The following is a 27,468-nucleotide window of genomic DNA, read 5'->3' as shown; positions in this document are numbered from 1 at the left end:
CCTCAGCATCACGTGATATGCCCATATAAGAAACATTAATAAAATTAAAATTAATAAAAAAGCAAAAAAAAAAAAGATGCTTAATATATTGTTGCTGATAATTCTTGAATTTAGTTGAGTGGTGCCGCTGCTACAACTCCGTACCATCAGCAAACTCTATATAGCATTATCTTACGCATTTTTTTTTTTACATTTGCACCAAACTATACACATTATAAATGTACAGTGTTTAGAGTATGATTATGAGTTTGGGGGAAAAGTCTGTTTTTTAAAATAAAAGAAGTAATATATCATTTTTAAAAAGGCATGCTTCTCAACATTTGTTGGATGCAAATGTGTCTCAGAACATCAAGAAGAAAATATTAGCACCTTCACCTTTATTTGAGGGAAGTAAGTGCAACAAGCATCAAGCACCTGAACACCATTTAAACTGTGACATGTAGACCACGCGTGACGGCTCATGCCTGTAATCCCAGCACTTTGGGAGGCTGAGGTGGGTAGATCACCTGAGGTCAGGAGTTTGAGACCACTCTGGCCCCCATCTCTACTGAAAATATAAAAACTAGCCAGGCACAGTGGTGCATGCCTGTGATGCCAGCTAGTTGGGAGGCTGAGGCAGGAGAATCACTTGAACCTGGGAGGCAGAGGTTGCAGTGAGCTGAGATTGCACCACTGCACTCCAGCCTGGGCAATAGAATGAGCAAGACTCTGTCTCAAAGGAAACAAAAACAAAAACAAACAAAACTGTGACATGCACCAGAAGTCATGATGCTCTCATCCATTTTCCTTTGTAATTAAGGTGCTTTTGGTATAATAATTGAAAGTTAAGGCTTTTTCATTGATGGCATCAGATATGGAGAGAATAAAGATTAAAGAAACATACTCACCGATAGGATCTGGTCTCCTCTCTGGAGCTCCCCACTTAGGTCTGCTGGTCCACCAGCCAGAATGAAGGATACAAAAATACCTTCTCCATCTTCCCCACCGACAATGTTGAAGCCCAGGCCAGTGGAGCCTTTGTGCAGGACCACCTTGCGAGGCTCTCTGCAGAAAGAGAACACAGCTCAGAGGCTGATCCATTTAAGATTTAGGTTGCTTTTACTTTCATATGATATCAGCGATGCACTACCTATCAAATTGTTTCTCGAACTAAGATAACATTTGCACATCAAGAAAGAGGCTGATATCAGGACAGATATTTGAGTTCTCCACTGTAACAACCACCAAAATACCATGCAAAAATCATTCCTTCATTCTAAAAAAATTTCTTAAACTACCTTTACTTCTACTTTTCTTTTATCTAAAACATCTGTTTTTGTATTGAGCAACACAGTAATACTCAGTATGACAGATGTACACAAAAGGAGGGAGGGATTTTTGGGAACAAGAGACTAGGTTGAATGCCCAGATCAGGAAAGATCTTATGTGCCAGGTTGTGGGTTTGTTGTTTGTTTGATTGTTAATTAAAATTTACTGTGTAGGCCATGGGGACTCATTGGAAGATTCTGAGACATTAAGAATACTTAAATTCATTTTAGGAAAATTAACAGATGGTCCTATGGAGGGCTGGCGGAGAGGAAAGCACAGATATGATGGGAGGTGGGAAAACCATTTAGGATGTTGTCTAGTAATCCAGCTGCGAGGAAGTCACAGCCTGAACAAGGGTGACAGCAATGAGAATTTTAAAAAGGGCAACATGAGAGAGGAAATTTGAAGGGAGAAGCAGTAGGTTCAGAGATGACTCAGACACTGGAAAAAGAGGAGAGAGAGCATCTAAGTAACTAGCAAAAGGAGAGATGAGTGGAATCCAGGGTCATGAGAATGTGTATGATTTTGACATACTCAGTTCCAGAAAATAGTGGGATATCCAGGTGGAGACGTTCTGAAGCAGCTGGAGACAAATAATAGGAATTTGGGTCTTCAGAGAGGACTATAAATACAGATTTGAGGATCATCAACAAAAAGATCAGAGATCAAATCTTGAACCAATAGTTCGCTGAGATTGTGTAGAGGACAGAATAACACGGAATTATAGAATGTAAAAAGTCTTAAAGGGCATTTAGTTCAATTTTCTATATCAGTAGTTTTAGAAAGTGTTTTGCAAGCCTTAGGTTTACCAAGTTGTCACTTGTATCACCCACCCTCCTCTCCCAAACATCTCAGTTCATCTTCTATTTTCCAGCTCTTAACGATGTAAGAACGAGAAAGAGCCATCCAATATATTTTATACTAATGACTACACAAATAATTTGTTACTTGCTATCACATTTCCATGCATAAAATGATGCATTATGTATATATGCCTTATTATGAGGAAGAGTGTAAAGTGCACATCATAACTTGAACTGTAAGTAATAAATTATGTAACAATGCATTAAGTCAGAGGTAAAGTGACATATAGTTAACTCATTTCATTCTACAAATACTTTGTCAACACTTACTGTGCCAGGAGGGTGTTTCAGGTGCTCAGAATGTTTGCAAACAAAACAAATATCCCTGTACTTGTAGGCTTACAATCTAATGAAGGTAGACTAATAAATCATAGACGCAATAAATAAATCAATTATATAGTATGTTATAAGGCAATAAGTATTTTGGAGAGGAAAAAGGCAGAATAGCGTAGGAGGGATAGGTTGTGGCGAGGAGGGCCTGGACAGGATGCATTGAGAAGGTGACATTTTAGAAAAAATTGAAGAGGTGAGGAAACTGGTCATGTCACTATAAAAAGAAAGAACATTCTGGCCAGAGGAAAGGAATAGACAAACAGAGATCCTAATGTGGAAGGGTGCCTGGTATCGTCCAAGAACTAGGAGGCCATTGTGGCTAAACTGAGTAAACGAGGAAAGGAGAATGGTAAACAATGAAGTTACTGTATTAGTTTTCTATTGCTGAGTAACAAGTGACCACAGATCTAGCAGGTTAAAACCACACGCATTATTCTCTTTCAGTTCTGTAGGTCAGAAGTCTGGGTGGACTTGACTGTGTTGTCTACCTATGCGGAAGTCAAGGTGCCAGCCAGGCTGAGCTTTATTGCAAATTTCTGTGGAAAAACCTGCTTCCAGATGTATGTAGGTTGCTGGCAGAATTCAGTTTCTTGTGGTTGTAGGATTGTATTAGGGTTCTTCAGAGAAAGTCAACATGAGATTGCACACACACACACACACATACATACATCTATATTATATACACATACATAATAAGGAATTGACTTATGTACTTATGGAGCCTGATAAGGCCTCAAGATTTGTGGCTGACAAATTGGAGACCCAGGAGAACCAGTGATATATATTAAGTAGTTGCAGGCTGAAGCTAAGCCTGAAGGCAGATGAAGACTGATGTCCCAGCTTGAAGATAGCCAGGAAGAAGAAGCAAATTCACCCTTTCATTGCTTTTTTATTCTATTCAGACCTTCAGTGGATTAGATGAGGATCACACACTTTGGGGAAAACAATCTGCCTTACTCAGTCTATTGATTTGCATGTTCATCTCATCCAGAAACACCCTCACAGACATACCGAGGAAAATGTTTAACCAAATAGCTGGACACTCAGTGACTCAGTCAAGCTGACACACGAAATTAACCATCATAAGGAATAAGGTACCCCTTTCCTTGCTGGCCATCAACTGGGGCCTCTCTCAGCTCCTATAAGCCATCCACATTCCTCATCCCATGGCTCTATCTTCAAGCAAGTAATGGCACATTGGCACATTGAATCTTCTTAAGATTTGGAAGCTCTGACTTCCTCTTCTCCAGCTAGCTGAATAACTCTTTGCTTTTTAGGGGTTTATGTGATTAGGCCAGGCCTATCCAGATAATGTTCCTATCTTAACTGATTAGTAACCTTAATTACATTTGCAAAATCCCTTTTCTTTTTTTTTCTTTTTTTTTTTTTGAGACGGAGTCCTCACCCTGTCACCCAGGCTGGAGTGCAGTGGCACAATCTCGGCTCACTGCAAGCTCCGCCTCCCGGGTTCACACCATTCTCCTGCCTCAGTCTCCCAAGTAGGTGGGACTACAGGTGCCAGCCACCACGCGTGGCTAATTTTTTTTTTTTTTTTTTTTTTTAGTAGAGATGGGGTTTTACCGTGTTAGCCAGGATGGTCTCGATCTCCTGACCTCGTGATCTGCCCGCCTCGGCCTCCCAAAGTGCTGGGATTGTAGGCTTGAACCACCGCGCCCGGCCGCATCATCCCTTTTTCTTATATAAGAACTTAATTGTGGGAATAACACTAGGAGGTAGATACCACGAGTCCCTCTTAGAACTTTGCCTACCACTCTCAGAGAGACCATAGTGCATTAATCCTGTAGGGCCCTGTAGATCATTTTAAAAGCTTTGACTTTTACTCTGAGAGAAATGGGAAGCCTGTGAGAAAAATGACTTGACCTGACTTACATTTGTAAATGATTCCTTTGATGTAAAACAGACTCCTCTTGCAGCTGGGTGGGCATGGGAGTTCAGCTCCCCCTTGATCACAGAAACAGCAGGGAGGGAAACACAGAGCATTCCCCTCATTCTACCTCATTGCCACTAGGTGGGAGTAGAAGTTCAGCTCCCCGCTTGGATCCACTAACACCAATCAGGCAGAGAAGATGGGGTGCTGACTAGCACTGCCTTGAACCACCTTATTCTGCCTCCTTACCTCTGCATGAGGGTAGAAGTTTAGCTCCACACAGGGCCCTGCTGATGTTACCCTAGTAGGCAGAGTGGTTTTCCAACTAGTACTGATTTCCTCTTTCTCCTTCTACTTCATTGCCACTGTGCAGGGGTAGAAGTTAAGCTTCTTGCTGGTCCCCATCAATATTAGGAGTAGGGGAATGGAATGCCAGCTAATGCCACCTCATTCCAGCCTGTTGCTGCTGGATAAGGGCACAAGTTCAGCTCCCCACTAGAAAGTGGAGAATCGACTAGCACCACCTCATACCCCCTTGTTCTGCCTATTTGATGCCCAGATGGGGATGGAAATTCAGTTCTTGATCTGTCTACCAACAATAGCCTAGTGGAGGAAGTGGAAGGCCATCTTCGAGTTGCCTCTCCTGGCTGCCCCTGGTAGAGCCAGAAATCTAGCTCTCTACACAGCACTACTGACACTGCAGGGTTGAGGGGACAGTTTTTTCTTTGGTGTTTGGCTAGAGTAGGTCAGTATTATCAAAAGTTTTCCTGTTCTGTTAGTCTACCTGTTTTTTCCAGTCATTTATCTATAGGGAGTAGGTTTCACTTGGGGCTGTTTTGTCTGTACTTATTGGCAGTTCCAGGCTGCAGTTTCTCCAGTGCTCCATCCAAATACATAGCAAACAAAAGAAAAAAAGAAGAAAGAAACAGTCCTGGGAACTCACTACAGTATCCTTCCTTTCCTAGACAGTCTGTTGCCTCCCTTCCAACTCTAAAGTCTTCCTACATTAGTGTTTTTCTACTCAAGGTTTTTTGTTTTGCTTTGCTTTTTAAATAAGAGGGTGGATGAGAGAGAAATGGGGATACATTTTAAAGGTAGAGGCCAAAAGAATTTTGATGAAAAGGTTATTGACAAAATCTTCCCCTTGCTCGAGAATAAACACATGCATAGACATTCTTAGTGGGTCCAACAACACTGGAGCTCTATATAGTACATATAGATGGAGGGAAGAGAGTGATTAGGACTCTGACATTTGTCCCTGTGCTAGATATTGTGCTTGATGCTTTACGTGAATCATTTGATTTATTCCTCAAAAAAATGAAAGGTATACTGATTTTGCAACTACTTTGAAACAGACACAGAAAGCAAAATAGATTGATGATTGGATAGATGGGCAGGCATGTGATAAAGCAAGTAAAGGAAAATGTTAATAGTAGAATCTAGGTGGCAAGTACATGGATGTTCATTGTAAAATTTTTAAACTTTTCCTTATGTTTGAAAAATGTTTATAATAAAATTGTGAGTAAAAGAAATAACCTGAAGAAGAAATCATTAGGGCAAATTTTTAGTTTAGTGAAATGAGACTACTTGTCTAAGCTTTTAACTTAGTTTAGTAAATATCAAAGGCAGGATTAAGGACATAGATTTTCTGTCTCACAATCCCAAAATCTAGAATATGGTGTATACCAGAGATTGCAAACCAGCAAGTCAAAGGCTGAATTTGACTTACAATATTTACAAATGTTTGAATTAGTTGCCCAAGTTTAAAATTAGGAAAATTTGCATAAAATATGAATTTGTGGCTTCACGTGAAAAAAGTCTGACATTCCATCAACACTAGCTCCCAGTTTTGTTGTGAGGTAACACTTGGTTTAGAGAATGGGCTTCTTTAGAATGGTCATTCGTTCACCAGTTTGCCACAGTCCTAACCTCTTTCTCATGTTCCCAGACAAAAAAAAAGCTGTCATTGTACCACATTTGCACTTCTTATAAAATTAAGAGAAAAGTATTTCTTGTACTCATACTCCTATCAAAAATGGGAAAATGAAAGATTTATGGAGGGAATCATATTTTAATAAAAATGGGAGAGAGTAAGATTCCTATGGAAGTAAAGATTATCCTTACATGTTTAATACTCAGTGTGACTTTATGCAGGAATAAGACAGCTTTCAAAGGTCATTATGAAATATCATTGCCCATCACCCATTTATGTTACCCATCTGGGGGCATTTTGTTAGTGACCCTTGCACTTTGGTATACTGCTTCCTGTCTATAAAAACAGAAAACATATAATGTTTGCAGGACAGTAGATTTTATTTATCTGGACCCCATTTATTTCAAACTATCAGAACAAATCTTTTAAACCAAATTATCTGGAATTTTTGCAACTCAGAAGATTTAAATGCCCTTTTTTAAAAAAGAATTTTATATTATAGTTAATTATGATACTTATTTTAATAGTGAAGAGAAATGACAAAAAATAAATTTGTAAAATGGAATGTAACTAATGTCTTAAGCACAACTTCAAAGGATTTATTTTTTCTAATTTAAATTTCTTATACTAACAACCTATTACAGCAATCTGTAGATTTTAAAGCATTTTCACATATATTGTTCCTGTTAGAGGATCAAAGCCCTTTAAAGTATTACAAGTCCTATTTCGTCGATGCTTAGGTAAATCAGCTTGTCTACATTCACACAGCCAGAAGCATCAGAGCTAGTCTCTTTGCTATAAGTTAAGTGTTTCATCCATTCGACGGACAGGGAACTTAAACAGTGAAAAGTTTGAAAGACTAAGCTAAAATTCAAGTATATTTAAAGTATAGTAGTATATATTAACGTATATATAAGCCAGAGGAGGATTCTTAATTTAAAAAAGGGATTACAATATATTTATTATATTACAGAATATAGTTTCCAAAAGCATTGACACTCAAAGATTCACTTTAACTGCCCTTAGCTCTTATCCTTTGAACCACATGGTTCAATACCTCATTCTGCGCTGCCTTGCACTCTTCTCTCTCTGAATGTCATGGTATCTACTCCAACCCCTTCATCTCCTCTAATTCAGGTTTTGACGTTTAGGATAACCTCCCCAACTTGAAGTCTCCTTGATCCTAGTTTCAATCTTCCAAATACATTCTCCTCCCTAAAATACAAATCAGATCATCTTACTACCCTGCTTAAATGTCTCCAGCCACCCTAGGTTCCAACCACATCAAACTCCCTGTGCTTCCCTGAGTTCGACCTGTTGCTTCATACTTCTACGATTTGGCTCAGGCCACCTTAAAACTCAGTTCAATCATCACTTCTCTGAATCCCCAGGTACATATGATGACTTGTTCCTTGGGTCCACACTGTGTCTTCCACACATGCCTCTATTGCAGCATGTTTTACAGTGTGTCCTAATTGCTCATACATTCTTCTCAAGAAAATGTGAACTCCTAGAACCCAGGCACCAGCATTTCCCCAGTAATAGTAAGATGCCCAGCAGGTGGCAGAAACTCAGAAAATAGGTATTAAATGCATGGATAAAATCCCACAGTGATTTAGGTCTCCATTTCATATTATAACTAATTACATGAAAGTCTTTCCCTCTTCCTAGATTTTAACCAGGGATGTCGAAATCTAAATTCCACAGATACAGATCACAAAACACATATGGGCAAAGCAGGATAAGAAGGAAACATGGCAGACTGGAAGACATGTTTCATCTAAAGGGGGGCTGCTGCTGTTCAACTCTGGACAGTTACTCCAAGCAGGAATGTCAAGTAATGTTGATAGATTCTCTAATTTTTAAAGATAAGCCAAGAATCTAGATATTTATATAAATTTCCCAGAATTCAAAGATGAGAAAGGTTAAAAAAGGTAAAAGCATGGTGCATGTCAAACTAAACATGTTTGTTATGGATCCAGGTATGAACTGCCAGTGTGAGACTGCCTTGTTAGAAGTTTGATGGTGCATTCGACATTGGCTTCATGTTTTTCACTTGCATTGTGCTCAGAATGGTACTTGACTCATGGTCATTTAATATTCCACATTTAGCCCATCTCTTTTCTTCAGTTTTCAATTTCTCCCATTCTGTAATACCCTTTTATCTTACTGTTTCTCGTTTGTCTTTTTTTCCTTTTATATTATACCTGCCCAAGACCCATCATCTTCATGAACCATTGTGAAACATTTTGAGGCACAGCTGCTTTTGCATGTATACTGCTGAGGCTAATGACTCTGGGTCTGATTAATGTAATGGCCCACATTTCTATGAATTGTTTTGTGTGTGACAGTATTGTGGCCCCCAATGAGATCATAATATCCTGGAGGTGAGGTATCATAGTTTACATTTCTAGGTATCCCTAATACACATAGAAGAGTGTTCAGTCAACACTTGATGATTGAATAAACAAACACAATTTATAAATAACTCAAACACTTTTTATACTGAAATGATTTGGGGACTTTGATTTTCTATGTTATTCGTCATCCAGAATTCATATTGCCAAGGGCTCTATTACTAATCATTATTATACATCATTATACACTGACAGTGGAACAAAATTCTATCTCTCATTTCTCATTCTGAAATTAGCTCAGGGATTGTAATCTTATGAAAATTTTCCCTGATACCCTCCTTAATCTGTCTACTCTAGGCTGGGTTAGGTGCCTCCCCTAGCAATCTTTTCATGTATCTATCATAATGCTTATTCCACTGGATTGGTTTATTTGACTCCCTTTCCAGCTAGAGTGAGCAACTTCAGGGCAGGGACTTATATAAAACAGACGTGTGTTGGCATTTGCTTTTTGTCTCCAGTACCTGGTACATAATAGGTGCTCACTGTCAGCTAATTTCATATTATATTTTAAGTATGGAATGTACAGAAGACAGAATTTGGTCACTCACAATATCAGCATTTTTAAAAACAAAGTTAGATAGCCACTTAAAAATATATATCTTATATATATCCATCCAACTTCCAATAGACAATCATCTATGGAGTACCTATGCTGTGTTAGGCACTGTGAATACAAAGATTAAAGAGCCTGGGGTAGGAGGAGCCACATGTAAACAAACACTTATAGAAGCCTAGGAAGTGGACAAGTGCTATGACAGAAACATGTGAGCAACAAGCTAAAGTATCCAAGAGTAAGGAGTGGCCAGCCTTCTTCTTAAAAGGTATTATTCTTTAATCATCATCACTTAGATGAAATGTGCTATATTCACTTACGCAGTTTTTATTTTTCTCTTAATGTGATGTAAAAAGTCTTTATAATTATAAAACCTTTGGATGCTAAATGAATGGAGAAATGTCAGCCTGACCTGCTCCAAGCTGTGATAGATCATCAGCAGCATAATCTTGTTTAGCTGGAGTCTCAGACGGTGCTCTAAACTAGTCAGGATGTCTTCAGGAGAAAGGAGGTGCTGTGGGCTGTCTTTTTCTCTTTACACCAGATAGTTTAAGAGGGTTCATGATTCAAAAAGGAAAATTAAGGTAGGGCATGGTGGCTCACGCCTGTAATACCAGCACTTTGGGAGGCCGAGGTGGGCATATCATGAGGTCAAGAGATTGAGACCATCCTGGCCAACATGGTGAAACCCCATCTCTACTAAAAATACGAAAATTAACTGGGTGTGGTAGAGTGTGCCTGTAGTAGTCCTAGCTACTCAGGAGGCTGTGACAGGAGAATCACGTGAACCTAGGAGGCAGAGGTTGCAGTGAGCTGAGATTGTGCCACTGTACTCCAGCCTAGTGACAAAGTGAGACTCTGTCTCAAAAAAAAAAAAAAAAAAAGGAAAATTACTACTTAAACTGAAGGCTTTCTCATGGCCATTCATGGGCTATTCCTTGAACTCTAAGCATCTGGGGGCTTGGGAAGTTACTCCAGTCAACTCCTACAGCCTCCATGGTGAGAAGCTATATTGGGTAGTGGGAATTAGGGTATAAATATGTTTTCATTAATCTTTCTAAAGAACATACCTAACCATGTTTCTCTCTTGCTCAAAAGCCTTCTAAGGATCTATATACCTTTTAGGGTAAGGTCTAAACTTCTACATAGGCATTCAAAGCTTTGACCTCACCTACCTCTCCACCACCCAACTTCACTGTACCCCCTTGTACTTCATGTTTCAGCCTTACAAAGTTGTCAACCACAGCTTCTCATTCCATGTTATTCCTCCTTGTCTTTGCCCAGGCTGTTTGCTTTGGCTAGAAGGATGCCTGCCTTTCCTGGTATTCTCATCTATCTAAAGAAGTCCTACTTGGCCTTTAAGACTGAGGCCAGGTACCATCTCCTCTCTGCTGTCCCCTCTACCCTCACCTCCAGAAGAATTGACTTTTTTGAAACCACATTGTCTTTTCATTGATCACACCACTATCACTGCCTTTACTGTCCTGAAATTAATTTATTTACCCATCCATCTATGCTGTGGATCTGTATGATCCTGAAAGACAAAGGACATTTAGGTCCTTGTTTTGTGTAATTTTGGGAACTGGTACAGACTGAGTATATAAGAGATATACAAACAAAAATATTGTTTCATGAAAGAAAAAAAAAAAAGTGAGAGGTTGGGAAAAACGATACTGAGTTCTAGTTCTAGCTCTCTTGGGATCTGTGGGAAGCCAGGATTGTCCCTTACAAGGTTGGGTTCCTTGCTTGGGTAATGGAGGGAATAATGTTTGTCTCATGGGGAAGTGTTGAAATTTCGATAAGACAATGAACTAAAGGCATCTAGAAAACTAATAAATTTTAAAGAAACTTAAATATTGAGATGCTATTTCCAGTAATTTGGCAGATTAGATATTCTGAAAACCCCTTTCATTACAAAGCAGCTAAAAATTCTGTATAAAATAGTTATAAAATACTTTTAAATGCTTGGCTAAGCTTGCAAGTAAAAGAAATCTTCAGAGGCTGAAAATGAAGCAGAAATGCAAGCTCAGAAGAAAGCAAGTACTGAGAATAGCAGCAGACTGAAGAGTGATGAGCTAGTGTGTTAGTGTCTAGATTTGCTGGCTACATGAATAGGAGTGTGTGAGTGCAGTGGTGGGATTAGATCAGAGACACCTGAGCAAAATGAGGACCCTGTGAGGCTACACCCCAAACAAAAGGATAAAGTACAAAAATATTAGCACCTCAACAATGTCCAGGATACATATCTACCCTGATTTTGGCTCACAGGAATAAAAAAAGGGCCTGGGGGCCAGGCACGGTCGCTCACGCCTGTAGTAATCCCAGTACTTTGGGAGGCCGAAGTGGGTGGATCACTAGAGGCCAGAAGTTGGAGACCAGCCTGGCTAACATGGTGAAACTCCATCTCTACTAAAAAAAAAAAAAAAAAAAAAAAAAAAAATTAGCTGGGCAGGGCACAGTGGTGCATGCCTGTAATCCCAGCTACTTGGGTGGCTGAGGCATGAGAATTGCTTGAACCTGGGAGGCGGAAGTTGCCGTAAACCCAGATAGCATCACTGCACTTTAGCCTGGGCAACAGAGTGAGAGTCTGTCTCAAAAAAAAAAAAAAAAACACAGAAAAGAAAAGAAAAAAAAGGGGGCCTGGGGAACTAATTGAGGTGTGTTTGAATGTGGAAGAAGTTACACTTGCAAACAGAATTAATAAAACTGAATACACTGGGAGAATAAAGGAGGGAGAGTCCACCTGAGTGGTAAAAGAAAGATCTTGGCAATAGGTCTCCAGCACTGTGAGATCGAGGTGCTCTCCAGCTCCAGCTGCAGGTGGCTAACATAAATGTGCTGTCCTGGTGGTAGGGGTAACATATGAGATGGGCTCATCTGGCCATCCTAGCTCTATGACAGTAGTCATTAGGGTCACTTGGGTAGCTAATTTCCCTCTCAGAGTCCAGGCTTACCAAGCCTCTGGCTCATTAAAATATAAGTTCTCCTAGTGTTTTTCCTATTGGGAGCAATGTGCTACTTAGCACATTCTGGTATCTTGAGTAGTTACATTTTGCATTGTATATTAAAAACATGGTATCACAACATATAAGCTTGATTACTCCTGGATACACTGACAAAAATTGAGTTTCAGAGACTGTAAATGGAAGGCCCAGATCTAGTACCACGACAACCCAAAAAGGATCTGTTACCCTTGGAAATCATATGGGAAGTCTACAGCTAGTCTTCTGGAATCCTTTTTCCTTCATTCCTCTGTAAATGCAATTGTGTTCATGTGAACAATATTATTAAAAAGAGGAGATCCTTGAGGAGATCTAAAAGACTTTTTTAGTAGAATGAGAAGACATGTATTAGTAAAATTGTGAAGAGGGGAGCATACCAAAGGTGGTCACATGGAAGACAACAGAAGGCTTCAAAGCTGCTGGTTGATTACAACCTTCTTATATCTAAATGAATTAGCTCCTCAAAAGATGCAGTATAATGTGTGCCTCATATTTAAATAGTTAATTTGGTCTGTTAGCCAAATAATCAGTCAAACAGATTATTGGGCATCATACAGATACACAAAGATAGGGGGTTTTGTTGAACTGCTATTTGAAGACATGTTATTAAAATAATAGAAAGAAATCTGTCATCATAAGGGGGATCTATGCATTAAATATGCAATATAGACCAGATTGACTTCAGCAAAATAATAACCACACTGATACAGAGTATATGCTAAATATCCTGTGGTTGGTACTGTGTGGGATAAAACAACCCCACTAGCGGAGGATGGTATGGGGTACTGTGATATTGGGAAAGACAATGGGCATTGGAGCTAGATAGATCTAGGCTTGAATCATAATCTTATCAATAAATATTTGAGTAACCTTGGTGTAGTTTCTTGATGTTTCGCTTTTTTAGCTATTAATTGTGAAAAATAATATCTATTTTCTGGCATTGTGAAAGAAGTGAAATAACATAAAAATACTGGAATCACACAGCAAGTTCTCGGTAAATGCTAACTCATTTCCTTTCCCTATAGAAAGTTATGACTTTTGAAAGGTAAATAGTCACAAATAAAGTAATAAATCAATATTGTAAAGCCACATATGTTAAGTACCAAGTGAGTATTGTGGATGAAAGATCTCTGTGTTAAACAATAAATATTAAGTCATATAGAATGTACAATCTGAACTAGACCTTGACAGATGGGTAGAAATTAGGAAAGTGAGGCCGGGCGCGGTGGCTCAAGCCTGTAATCCCAGCACTTTGGGAGGCCGAGGCGGGTGGATCACGAGGTCAGGAGATCGAGACCCTCCTGGCTAACACGGTGAAACCCCGTCTCTACTAAAAATACAAAAAACTAGCCGGGCGCGGTGGCGGGCGCCTGTAGTCCCAGCTACTCGGAGGCTGAGGCGGGAGAATGGCGGGAACCCGGGAGGCGGAGCTTACAGTGAGCCGAGATCGCGCCACTGCACTCCAGCCTGGACGACACAGGGAGACTCCGTCTCAAAAAAAAAAAAAAAAAAAAAAAAAGAAATTAGGAAAGTGGAAAGGAAAGTAGAGGGTATTTCAGTACATAGCATGAACCTAGGGTCAGAGCAGAGATATGCAAGATGTATTTGGAGAACAGGGAGTATCCCAGTTTGAATAATGTGCAGGATTGGCCTCAAGGAAAAGTAGAAGACTGAGGCAGACTGGGAAGGAACATGGATGTCAACCTAAGGAAGTCAGACTTTACACTTGGATAATGTGAAGGCACTGAATGTTTGTGCACCCAGGGGAGATTTTGTAATGCAGTAACTTCTACTTGTAAGCCTTAAGTGTTTATGTTACCTCGTTCTGTTTCTACAACCCAAGATTGCCTGCAATGAGGTTAATTAATAATTCTAAAGGTCTCTAAAGACACTTCTGCAGCAAAGTGAGGGGCTTTGATTGAGGCTGTAATGGAAGATCTTGGATTTAACTGCTAAGATCTGAGTTCTCTTTTTTTTTTTTTTTTGAGATGGAGTTTTGCTCTTGTTGCCCAGGCTGGAGTGCAATGGCACGATCTCGGCTCACCGCAACCTCCACCTCCCAGGTTCAAGCGAATCTCCTGCCTCAGCCTCTCTAGTAGCTGGGATTACAGGCATGTGCCACCATGCCCGGCTAATTTTTGTTTTTTGTTTTTTTTTAGTAGAGACAGGGTTTCTCCATGTTGGTCAGGCTGGTCTTGAACTCCTGACCTCAGGTGATCCGCCCGCCTCGGCCTCCCAAAGTGCTGGGATTACAGGCATGAGCCACCATGCCTGGCTTGTCTGAGTTCTCTCTTCCTTCTCTTCTCTGGAGTAAATCTTAGAATTAGGTACACATCTGAGACTACATATAACATCCTTGGTAAATGGAATCAAACAGATAAATTAAAAATTTTTCTTCTCGCAACATAAATTAACTACAGATAAATTAGTTTGATTTAAAAATATTTGGAGTACTTTCTTATCCACATATCAAATATGATAATCTAATAACCAAGTTTCACCTCAATTTGTTTTTGTCTAAATTTCTTGAGAAAATAAACAAAGAACCAATTTTATGTTGCTCTACATACGTTCTCACTTTTCATAACCATACCTTCTAATCATTATTTTATCTCCAAAGCAAAAAAAAAAAAAAAAAAAAAAAGGATTACCCCTTTTTCTTTTATTTCATAACGTTTTCATTGCCAACTTATTTTAAGTTATATGTACTATCCATAATGACAATAATTTGCTTTTGTTCCCTGTTGCATTTTGAATTTTTAAAGGTAAGTTAATTATAAAAGGAATTTTTTTTGGATAATTATAACAGGAATAATTTTAGCAATCTTGTTAAACTAAATAAAAGTAAAAAAGTAAATATCTATTGTGTAGAGTTATTTTTCATAGTTGTGTCATTTGTTCTCAAGCTCTCATGACTGGTGAAATAATGTCTGAAACTATTACGAAGCTGGGGCATTAGCAAAACTAATATTCAAAAATAGGATTAGAGGAAAAAACTCTGCTTATTCTTCCTAAAGGCAAAGTACATTTTATGAATGATTTTTTAAAATGTCTTTTGAGTTGGAACATTATGGTATTATGAAACTCCAATTAATTATCAAATGTTCAAACCCTCTACAATTAGTGTGATATGGGGAAAATGGCTTAAATTAAAGTGAAATAATTGGGTTCAAGTATTTCATGTTTTCTCTTAACTCTGATATGGATACATCCATATAATTGTAGAAAAAAACTTTAGACTGAGGCCTGTTTTCTAGTCCTGACTCCAATATTAACCCCTGAGTGTCCTTGAAAACAGCCTCTCTGAACTAGTTTCCATATTGTATAACTAGAGGAGGGGTGAGAAAGGCAAACCAGAATCACCACGATCCCTTCCAGCTCCAGCATTACACATGCTTGCTTAATGAAAATCAGAAGTGGGGCATTCCCATTTCTAAAACCACAATTCCACTTGATGATTTAATAAATATTTAGTACTCACCTTCAAGAAAGTGGAGAGAACAGAAACAGCTCTATTGTTAGGTCCTCTCCAACTTGGCCTCTCTTCAGCTTTTGACATTATAAACGTTCCTCTCTATGTTTCCATAATTGAAATTTTGGGAAATGTTCTATGTATCTGTTTGCCCAATATTGTAGTTACCAGTCATATGTGTTAGTAAGCACTTGAAGTGTGGCTGGTGTGACTGAGACACTGAATTCTCCTCTTTTTCCTTTCCTCTAGCTCTTTCTCGGAGGGCTCCTTTGTCTCTCTAGGTCTCAGTTTAAACTGTGCTCTGTGACCACTCCATCTAAACTAGTCCCCCACTCCTTTTTTTCTTTTTTAAAATCATGGCCTCTTGTAAGGATACTTACCTTACAGTAAATCAGTTGTGTTTGTTTGTTTGTTTGTCGCCCATCTCCCACTATAACGCAATCTCTATGATAACTACAACCCCCTTGGGCCTCTAGCATCTAGTCTAGTCCCTGGTACAGATTAGGGCCTTGATATATTTTAAATAAATTAATGAATAGGTGGTCTTATCCTTTTCTAGACTGACAATCTACTAATTCATATCTCTGGCCCGGATCAGTCTTCTCTACTCCACATTTCCATTCAATTCTTCCAGAATGAAATCATTATTTTCTCCCTGAATCTTTTTTTCTCCCTTTTGTTCCTTATCTGGGTTAATGGTGTCTGCCCAATCTTATAAATCAGAAACTTCTGCATTTTCTTCTCTACTGCTCATCTGGTACTTGCAATCATCCAACAAATGCAGTCATCTTTAACTCAGAAATGCCTCTCACATCATATTAGTATTGTTGCCTTAGTTCAGGCCCATGACATCTCTGCCAGGGATTCCTAACTAGGATTCTCCTTACAATATGAAGTAACTATTAATTTGGGCTCCATGGACATTTTCAATCTCAGCTTTCAATACATTTCTTCTAGCACTATACCTATCAATTATGCATACATTCCTCTGTGGCCCTCATGGCCAGACTCTCCTGTGCCATTTGTGTGTTCTTCCTCTGTCTGGAATGCCCATCCCCAGATGAGCCAGTTTATCCTTCAACAATTCCACAGGCACATTTAGCCATCTCCTGGGTGGTGTTCCCAGAGCATTTTACTTGGGGCATTATAGTACTATCACTTAAAAATAGATACAGATATATGTATCTCTCCTCCACTCGCTGGGAATTCTTTATGCACAAGAAATATATCTATTCAATTTTCTGAAGAATGATTTAGTTCTGCAGCAATTACTTGGCTTTGGTTCCAGACACACATCTAAGTTTAAAACCGAGATTTGTCATTTATTAGCTACAACAAGACCTTGGTCAATTTACTTCATCTTGTTGAACCTCAGTTTTTTTTTTTTTTTTTTTTTTTTTTTTGAGACGGAGTCTGGCTCTGTTGCCCAGGCTGGAGTGCAGTGGCCAGATCTCAGCTCACTGCAAGCTCCGCCTCCTGGGTTTATGCCATTCTCCTGCCTCAGCCTCCTGAGTAGCTGGGACTACAGGCACCCGCCACCTCACCCAGCTAGTTTTTTGTATTTTTTAGTAGAGATGGGGTTTCACCGTGTTAGTCAGGATGGTCTCGATCTCCTGACCTCGTGATCCGCCCGTCTTGGCCTCCCAAAGTGCTGGGATTACAGGCTTGAGCCACCGCGCCCGGCCTGAATCTCAGTTTTTATATCACAAAATGAGAATAATGGTGGTACTTACATTGTGGTTTTTGTGAGGATTAAATGGGATAATAAATGCAAATGCCTGGACTATATTAATAAATAACATGTTGGAAGCTCTTAATAGTCATTCAAATATTTATCAAGCACATGCCATTTGCCAAGTATTGTGTTATAGATGAAGATTATTATGACTGACTTGGCCCTCATAGAATTTCAAATCTAGTGGAAGAAATAAGACATAAATATATAGAGAGAGATATTTGAAACAAAATATAAGTAATAAAAGAGATACATAAAAAGTGCTGTGAGGGCCTGGGATAGAGAGAAATAATTTCTGGATGGAGGGGGGTCTATGGAAGGTTTGCTGAAGGAGATCACACTTAAATTACACAGGAAAACATGGCCAGAATTATTTGCTTTGTGAATTACTTCTCTCAGCATAGCAAGTGCTTTGCAAGGGCAGATGCAGGTTTTATACGGTCTGGAAGTTTTACAATCTGGAGCTCCCTTTTTTAAAAATTTTATTTTATTTTTTAAAAAGCATAAAATATTACACTTGTAACATGAATTTCTTATTTACCCATTCTTATTCCAGAATGCTAGTGCCTGATATCTCAAATGTGCTTACTGTATATGAACTCTCGTTCCCCCGGCCTTTGTGTCTCCAGTACCCAGCAAAGTGTCTAACACAAGGTACAAGAACTTGAAGAGGTCCATGTAATTGAAGGGCCTAGGGTTTCAAGGTAAATACACTTCTGGTGCTGTGCTGTGATTGGTGCTGGAAATATAACTATAAATACAACTTAGTTCCTGACTTCATGGGCTCTCATCCTAGGGGGACTGGGAGGGAAGTAAGTAAAAGTAACCAATTATAATAACATTCATTCATCCATAACATTTGGGATAAGTCTTTTTTTTTTTTTACCTTGAGACGGAGTCTTGCTTTGTCGCCCAGGCTGGAGTGCAGTGGCACGATCCTGGCTCACTGCAACCTACGCCTCCCAGGTTGAAGCAATTCTCCTGCCTCAGTCTCCCAAGTAGCTGGGATTATAGGCACATGCCACCACTCCCAACTAATGTTTTGTATTTTTAGTAGAGATGGGGTTTCACCGTATTAATCAGGATGGTCTTGATTTCCTGACCTCATGATCTACCCATCTCTGCCTCCCAAAGTGCTGGGATTACAGTCATGAGCCACCATGGCCAGCCCGGTGTTTATAGTAGGTAGGAGAGCACTGATAGAGAGATGGGGAGTGGGATAACAATTAATGAATAAGGAAAAATATAAATGAAGGAAGTGAGGGAATATGAGGTGTTTGAAGGAAAGCAAATATTTTCACTGGACTAGAATGTACCATTCTAGAAGGGGTACAGTGGAGACATGAAGGCAGAGGCCAGATCAGGAGGAGGTTCTTAGACAGGGCAAACAGAGATTCAATTCTTAATACTCAGAAGAACAGAGCAGAATATTTGCATATACTTTCTTCATTCATTTAACCAAGGTTTTGCCAGCAGTGACTGGGCTAGACCCTGGCCGAGCCTTGCACATACAAAGCTATACAAGACCTCCCTGTCCCTGTAAAGTTTACACTCTGTGTTATGTGTTGAATTGTGTCTCCAACCCTAAAGAAATTTTGAAGTCCTAACTCCCAATACCCCAGAATGTGACATGTTAGGAAAGGATTATTGTAGATGTTAGATGTTAAGAAGAGGTCACACTGGAGTAGAGTGAGTCCCTTATTCAATCTGACTGGTCTCCTTATAAGAAGACAGCCAGGGCTGGGTGGGGCGGCTCACACCTGTAATTGCAGCACTTTGGGAGTCCGAAGAGGGTGAAACACCTGAGGTCAGGAGTTTGAAACCAGCCTGGCCAACATGGTGAAACCTCTTCTCTACTAAAAATTAGCTGGGTGTGGTGGCAGGCACCTGTAATCCCAGCTACTCAGGAGGCTGAGGCAGGAGAATTGCTTGAACTCAGGAGGCAGAGGTTGCAGTGAGCTGAGATGGAGCCATTGCACTCCAGTTTGAGCAACAAGAGTGAAACTTGGTCTCAAAAGAAAAAAAAAAAAAAAAAGGCCGGTTGCGGTGACTCATGCCTGTAATCCTAGCAGTTTGGGAGGTCGAGGCGGGTGGATCAGGAGGTCAGGAGCACAAGACCAGCCTGATGAAGATGGTAAAACCCCATCTCTACTAAAAAAAACAAAAATTAGCCGGGTGTGGTGGCAGGCGTCTGTAATCCCAGCTACTCAGGAGGCTGAGGCAGAGAATTGCTGGAACCTGGTAGGTGGAGATTGCAGTGAGCCGAGATCATGCCACTGCACTCCAGCCTGGGTGACAGAGCAAGACTCCACCTCAAAAAAAAAAAAAAAAAAAAAAAAAAAAGGCATGTGAAGACAGAGATACACCAGGAGAATGCCACAAGAAAATGGAGGCCAATGTTGGAGTGGTGCAGCTGCAAACCAAGCAACACTTGAGGTTGCTGGCAAAACTCCAGAAGCTAGGAAGAGGCAAGGAGGGTCTCCTACAGGTTTCAGAGGGACCAGGTCCTGCTAACACCTTGATCTTGGACTCTAGCCTCCAGAACTGAGAGACAATAAATTTCTGTTGTTTTAAACACTCAGTTTGAGCAGTTTGTTACCTGACACCTAGGAAGCTAATATGCTCTGGTAGGGGCTACCTGAGCCAATGCACAAACTGACATGAACATCACCTGCCTAGGGAGGCAAAAGGAGTCACTGAGGCCGATTCAATCCCTGTGACCTGTCACTTCAGAAAATGGATTTGAAGTAAAAGGATAATCATGCTAGTGTAGTTTTGGGAGCTGTTACCAGGGGCCTGGGCAGAAAGCCTTGTATGCAAATGGCAAAGCCTTCCATAACCTCATTAATGGAATTTCAGAAGTTTTCATGTAGTTAAGATATCTAAGAATTACTGTGGAAAAAAAAGACAAAAGACTACCATGAATGAAATTCATTTTCAAAAATAATATGTAAGGAAATAGAAACATCTTACTAACCTTTAGCTATAGTTGAACTCTTAAAAATTCTTTCCTTTAGAAGAAACATTAACTGTTCTCTTCTCTGGGGATATCACAGGTATTGTCCTGTATAAATGTTTCTGTTGCTTTTACCAGCTACAAGTTCTGTTTTTTTGCTAATTCCAGGGAAAGCTTTACATAACAATTAGTTCAGCCCTGATGAATTTGCTAATTCCTTCTTTTCTTTATCAGGAAAAAAGAGGAAGAGCATTGCTTCCCATCCTTGCTTTTCCAGTTGAGAAATTTCATTGATCTTACTGACCTACTTTCCCTTTCTACCCAGACTCCTGCCCTTAGAGCAGAGGTTAGCCAAACTCTTCTTGAACATGGCATTCTTAAAGTTATTCATTACCTATTTCCTTTAGCCACAGTAAAATCTGAAAGCCAACTTTGGACACCGATAAGAATGGGAAGTGATTTTTAGAAGAATCATCAAAATGTTTTCCCCTAAACAAATATGTATAGTCTTGTCTCCTGACACACCCTCAAAAATACTCTAAATTCCAATCACATAAAATCTCCTTGATTTTCTCTGAATTCCTAGCTTTTCTTTAAACAGACTCTTTCCCTCATCTTGGTCTTTCCATGTATAGGCCTTTCTGCCCGCATTTGGCTTCTTCTCTTTTATATACTTAGGAAACTTCCCCTCATTCCTCATGAATAGTTGACCATTTGCTCTCTTTAGCTCTCCCTAACACTAGCCCCTCTAGGATTCTATGGTACCAAATTCATATGGTGATTATCTTAATTATCATACTCTATCTTTTTATCCATTTAACAAGTATCCATTGAGGGCCTACTATACTCCTGGAGGGCTCCACTGTGGCTAGGATTATTACCATAAAGCAGACAGTTTCTGCTCCCAAGAAGTTCACCATATAGAGGCTTATTAGAAGAGTAAACTGGCAATTATAAGCCAGAATACTAAAGGTATAATCTTGTACAATAATAATTTATTTGCATACTTGCTTTTTTCACTTGACTCTGAGATTCTAGAGTATTTTATTTACTTTGTGAGTTAGTGTCTGATATCTAAAAATATCTACCAATACCCATTGAAAATAAAAACTTTCAGTAAACTAGGAATAGGGGAACTCCTCAACTTATTAAAGAATATCTACAAAATCCCTACAGTTAATATCATGCCTAATGGAAAAACAAAACAAAACAAAACAAAACAAAACAACAACAACAAAAAAACTTGAAGTTTTCCCACTAAGATCAGAAACAAGGCAAGGATGTTCCCTTTCACCACTGCCTTTCAACATCATACTGCAAGTTCTAGCTAATACAATCAGACAAGAAAAGGAAATTAAAAGTATACATATTAGGAAGGAAAAAATAAAACTATCTTTGTTCACAGATAAGACAATACTCTTTGTATAAAATCCAAGATAACTGACAAAAAACTCGTGGAACTAATAAGCAATTATAGTAAGGTTGTAGAATAAAAGGTTAGTACACAGAAGCCAATTAATTTCCTATATGCTAATGATGAAAAGGTGAAAACTGAAATTACATAGTGCCATTTATATTAGCACCCCCCAAAATAATATACTTAGTTATAAAGCTAACAAAATATGTGCAAGATCTATATGAAAAAAAGTGCAAAACTCTGATGCAAGAAATCAAAGAACTAAATAAATGGAGAGATAGTCCACGTAAATGGAGAGCTAGGAATACTCATTATTGTCAACATGCTCTTTCCAGCTTAACTTGTAGATTTAGTGCAATCCCAATCAAAATCCCAGCAAGTTATTTTGTGAACTGATTCTAGAGTTTACGTGGAGAGGAAAAAGACCCCAAATAGCAAACAAATATTGAAATAAAAAACAAATTTGGAGGAGAACACTACCTAACTTCAAAATTTTCTATAAAGTTATAGCAATCAAGACAGTATGGTATTGGTGAAAGAGGAGATGAACATGGTGATAGAACAACTGGGCATCCACATGCAAAGCAGAAAAAATAGGTAGACATAGACATTATATCCTGAACAAAAGTCAACTCAAAATTTATCACAAACCAAAATGCAAAACACAAAACTATAAACTCCTTGGAGATACTGTAGGAGAAAATCTAGATGACCTTGGGTTTTGAGATGACTCTTTAGATACAACACCAAAGGCATGATCCATGAAAGGAAGAATTGATAAGCTGGACTTTTAAAAATTTTATTAAAATAAAAATAGTCTGCTCTGTGAAAGACAAAATCAAGAGAATTAAATAACAAGCCAAATATCGAGAGACAATAATTACAAAAGACATGTCAGAAAAAGAGCTATTATTAAAAATATATAAGGAACTCCTAAAACTCAACAAACAAACAAAATCTCCTAAAACTGACAAACAACCCAACTAAAAATGGGCCACAGAACCTTAGATACCTCACCAAAGAAGATAAACAGATGACAAATAAGCACATGAAAAGATGCCTCCTATCATACATCATCAGAGAAACGCAAATTAAAACAATAATGAGATATTGCTACACACCTATTGAAATGGACAAAATCCAGAATACTGACAAAAACAAATGCTGGCAAGGATGTATACCTGCACTCATTCATTGCTGGTCGGAATGCAAAATGGTATAGTGACTTTGGAAGATAGTTTGGTGGTTTCTTACACAACTAAACATACTCTTACTATATGATCCAGCAATTGTGCTCCTTGGTATTTCTCCAAAGAAGCTGAAAACATATGTCTACACAAAAACCTTCATCTGCAGAACTATGTGAATAGTTCTAGCAGCTTTATTAATAACTGCCAAAAGTTGGAAGCAACCAAGATGTCCTTTGGTAGGTGAATGGATAAATGCACAGTGGTACATCTGGAAAATGGAATATTATTCGTCACCAAAAATAAATGAACTACTAAGCCACAGAAGTACATGGAGGAAACTTAAATGCATATAAGCAAAAGAAGCCAATCTGAAAAGGCTACATACTGTATTATTCTAACTATCTGACACTCTGGAAAAAGGGAAACTATGAAGACACTAATAAAATCAGCAGTCGATGGGGGATGGAGGAGGAAGGGATGAATTGGTAAAGCAGATATAATCTTTTAAAAACTTTTAAGTTTATGGATACATCAGGAGACTGAGGCAGGAGAATCACTTGAACCTGGGAGGTGGAGGTTGCAGTGAGCCAAGATCGTGCCACTGCACTCCACCTGGGTGATAGAGCGAGACTCCATCCCCCACCCCCCCAAAAAGCAAAAACAAACAAATAAACAAACAAACAAAGGTTCAGGGATACATATGCAGGTTTGTTACATAGATGAACTTGTTTATTGTACATAGGGCACTGTTGTACAGATTATGTCATTGCCCAGGTGTTAAGTCTAGTACCTATTAGTTATTTTTCCTGATCCTCTCCCTCCTCCCACCCTCTATCCTCTGTCAGGCCCCAGTGTGTGTTGTTCCCTCCTATGTGTTCATGTGTTCTCATCATTTAGCTTACACTTATAAGTGAGAACATGCAGTATTTGGTTTTCTGTTCCTGCATTATTTTGCTAAGGATAATGGCTTCCAGCTCCATCCATATATTTGCAAAGGACATGATCTCCTTTTTTTTTTTTTTTTTAATGGCTGCATATAATTCGTGGTGTATATGTACCACATTTTCTTTCTTTATCCAATCTATCATTGATGGGCATTTAGGTTAATTCCACATCTTTGCTATTGGTGAATAGTGCTGCAATGAACATATGCTTGCATGTGTCTTTATAATAGAATAATTTATATTCCTTGGATATATAACCAGCAATGAGATTGCTAGGTCAAATGGTATTTCTGCCTCTAGGTCTCTGAGGAATTGTCACAATGCCTTCCACAATGGACTAATTTTCACTCCCACCAACAGTGTAACAGCAGTCCTTTTTCTCCACAACCTTGCCAACATCTGTTGTTTTTTGACTTTTAGATAATAGCCATTCTGACTGGCATGAGATAGTATCTCATTGTGGTTTTGATTTGCATTTCTCTAATGATCAGTGATGTCGAACTGTATTTTCATATGTCATCTTCTGTAAGCTGTCTGTTCATGTCCTTTGCACACTTTTTAATTGGGTTGTTTGTCTTTTTTGGTACATTTGTTTAAGTTTCTTAAAGGATATTAGATCTTTCTCAGATGCATAGTTTGGAAATATTTTCTTCCATTCTTGTAGGTAGTCTGTTTATTCTGTTGATAGTTTCTTTTGCTGTATGGAAACTCTTTAGTTTAGTTAAATCTCATTTACCAATTTTTGCTTTTGTTGTAATTGCTTTTGGCATCTTCATCATGAAATCTTTGCCTGTGCCATACAGTTTAGGACATAGGCATGGGCAAGGACTTCATGTCTAAAACACCAAAAGCAATGACAACAAAAGCCAAAATTGAGAAATGGGATCTAATTCAACTAAAGAGCTTCTGCACAGCAAAAGAAACTACCATCAGAGTGAACAGGCAACCTACAGAATGGGAGAAAATTTTTGCAATCTACCCATCTGACAAAGGACTAATATCCAGAATCTACAAAGAACTCAAACAAATTTACAAGAAAGAATCAAACAACCCCATCAAAAAGTGGGTGAAGGATATGAAGAGACACTTCTCAAAAGAAGACATTTATGCAGCCAACAGACACATGAAAAAATGCTCATCATCACTGGTCATCAGAGAAATGCAAATCAAAACCACAATGAGATACCATCTCACACCAGTTAGAATGACAATCATTCAAAAGTCAGGAAACAACAGGTGCTGGAGAGGATGTGGAGACATAGGAATATTTTTACACTGTTGGTGGGACTGTAAACTAGTTCAACCATTGTGGAAGACAGTGTGGCAATTCCTCAAGAATCTCGAACTAGAAATGCCATTTGACCCGGCCACCCCATTACTGAGTATATACCCAAAGGATTATAAATCATGCTGCTATAAAGACACATGCACACATATGTTTACTGCGGCATTATTCACAATAGCAAAGACTTGGAACCAACCCAGATGTCCATCAATGATAAACTGGATTAAGAAAATGTGGCACATATACACCATGGAATACTATGCAGCCATAAAAAAGGATGAGTTCATGTCCTTTGTAGGGACATGTATGAAGTTGGAAACCATCATTCTGAGCAAACTATCGCAAGGCCAGAAAACCAAACACCACATGTTCTCACTCATAGGTGGGAATTGAACAATGAGAACATGTGGACACAGGATGGGGAACATCACATACCAGGGCCTGTTGTGGGGTTGGGGGAGGGAGGAGGGATAGCATTAGGAGGTATACCTAATGTAAATGATGAGTTAATGGGTGCAGCACACCAACATCGCACATGTATACATATGTAACAAACCTGCACGTTGTGCACATGTACCCTAGAACTTAAAGTATAAAAAAAAATAGAAATTAAAATAAAAGAAATTTTTCGCCTGTGCCTATATCCTGAATGGTATTACCTAGGTTGTCTTTCAGGGTTTTTACAGTTTTGGGTTTTACATTTAAGTCTTTAATCCATCTTGATTCATTTTTGTATCTAGTGTAAGAAAGGGGCACAGTTTTAATCTTCTGTATATGGCTAGTCAGTTTTCCCAGCACCATTTATGGAATAGGGAATCTTTTCGCCACTGCTTATTTTTGTCAGGTTTGTCAAAGATCAGATAGTTGCAGATCTGTGGTCTTATTTCTGGGTTCTCTATTCTGTTCCATTGGTCTATGTGTCTGTTTTTGTGCCATGCAGTTTTGGTTCATGTAGCCCTGTAATATAGTTTGAAGTCAGCTAGTGTGATGTCTACAGCTTTGTTCTTTTTGCTTATGATTGTTTTGGCTATTCAGGATCCTTTTTGGTTCCATATGATTTTAAAACAGTTTTTTTTCTAGTTCTGTGAAGACTCTCATGGTAGTTTAACAGGAATAGCATTGAATCTATAAATTGTGTTGGGAAGTATGGCTGTTTTAATGATATTGATTCTTCCTATCCATGAACATGGAATGTTTTTTTCATTTGTTCGTGTCATCTCTGAGAATCCCGGTAAGATACTTAACAAGAAGATCATCCCCAAGATACATAATCATCAGAATCTCCAAGTTCAGAGAATTTTTAGGGCAGGGAAACTATTTTGTATGACACTATAATTGTGGATACATGTTATTATACATTTGTCCAAACCCTTAGAATATGCAACACTAAAAGTGAACACTAATGTAAGCTATGGACCCTGGATGATAATGATGTATTAACGTAGCATCATCAGTTCTAAGAAATGTACTTCTCTGGTGGAGGATTGTTAATAACAGGTGAGGCTATGCATGTGTGAGGGCAGGACACACATGAGAACTTTCTACATTTTCTGTTTCTTATTCACTATGAACCCATAGCTGATCTGGAAAATAAAATCTATTAAAAAGTGCTTAATGAATACAAGTTCCCTTTGCTCCTATGTCCTAAATACCTGGTAAAATAGTTGGCACAAAGAATATGATCAATGAATCACTATGGAATGAAAACCTAAAAGACATCTAAATTTCAGGGCAAACTAGTTGATCCTAAGAACTGATTTTGATAAAAGGAAGTTCGCAGCACTGGGGACCAAAAACAAAGGAGGGTGGTTAAGAGATGAAGACATTTGATCTAGCAGAATGAAGCTAGGGCACCCAAAATATACACTGTGTCTGTTTTGCTGAGTATGAGTTCAGATCTAAGTAAGGCCAACTTAGGACTCTTCCCAACCCCTATTTGCTGCTGAAAATTACATGGAAGGAATTCTTGCTGTCACACAAGAAAAATGGTTTCATGGGTATGTCAGGGGGGTCAAAACCATACTGCAAAAGGTGCTTTCTGGCATTTTATACCTCTTCCCATTATTTCTCCCCTAAAAGCATTCCAGTTTCCCCATAATGATCCCTTCTTCTGGAAAAATAAGTCAAAAGTCATGAGGAATTGAAAAAGCAAAAAACAGAGGAATAAAGACT

General features: G+C 38.8%; 1 protein-coding gene across 9 annotated transcripts in view; it reads right to left on the bottom strand.

Annotated features, from left to right (window-relative positions):
• DLG2 (discs large MAGUK scaffold protein 2) overlaps positions 1-27,468 on the bottom strand; it is a 2,272,173-nt gene that overhangs the window by 390,702 nt on the left and 1,854,003 nt on the right. For all 9 annotated transcript variants that reach the window (XM_030918836.1, XM_030918835.1, XM_030918840.1 and 6 more), the window contains one exon: positions 888-1,044. In XM_030918836.1, coding sequence (XP_030774696.1) covers positions 888-1,044 — 157 coding nt within the window. The remainder of the gene's footprint in view (positions 1-887; positions 1,045-27,468) is intronic.

Source organism: Rhinopithecus roxellana, chromosome 15 (genome assembly GCF_007565055.1).
Source record: "Rhinopithecus roxellana isolate Shanxi Qingling chromosome 15, ASM756505v1, whole genome shotgun sequence".
In the NCBI taxonomy this organism is placed as follows: Eukaryota; Metazoa; Chordata; class Mammalia; order Primates; family Cercopithecidae; genus Rhinopithecus; species Rhinopithecus roxellana.
This window is presented reverse-complemented; position numbering and strand designations above follow the sequence as displayed.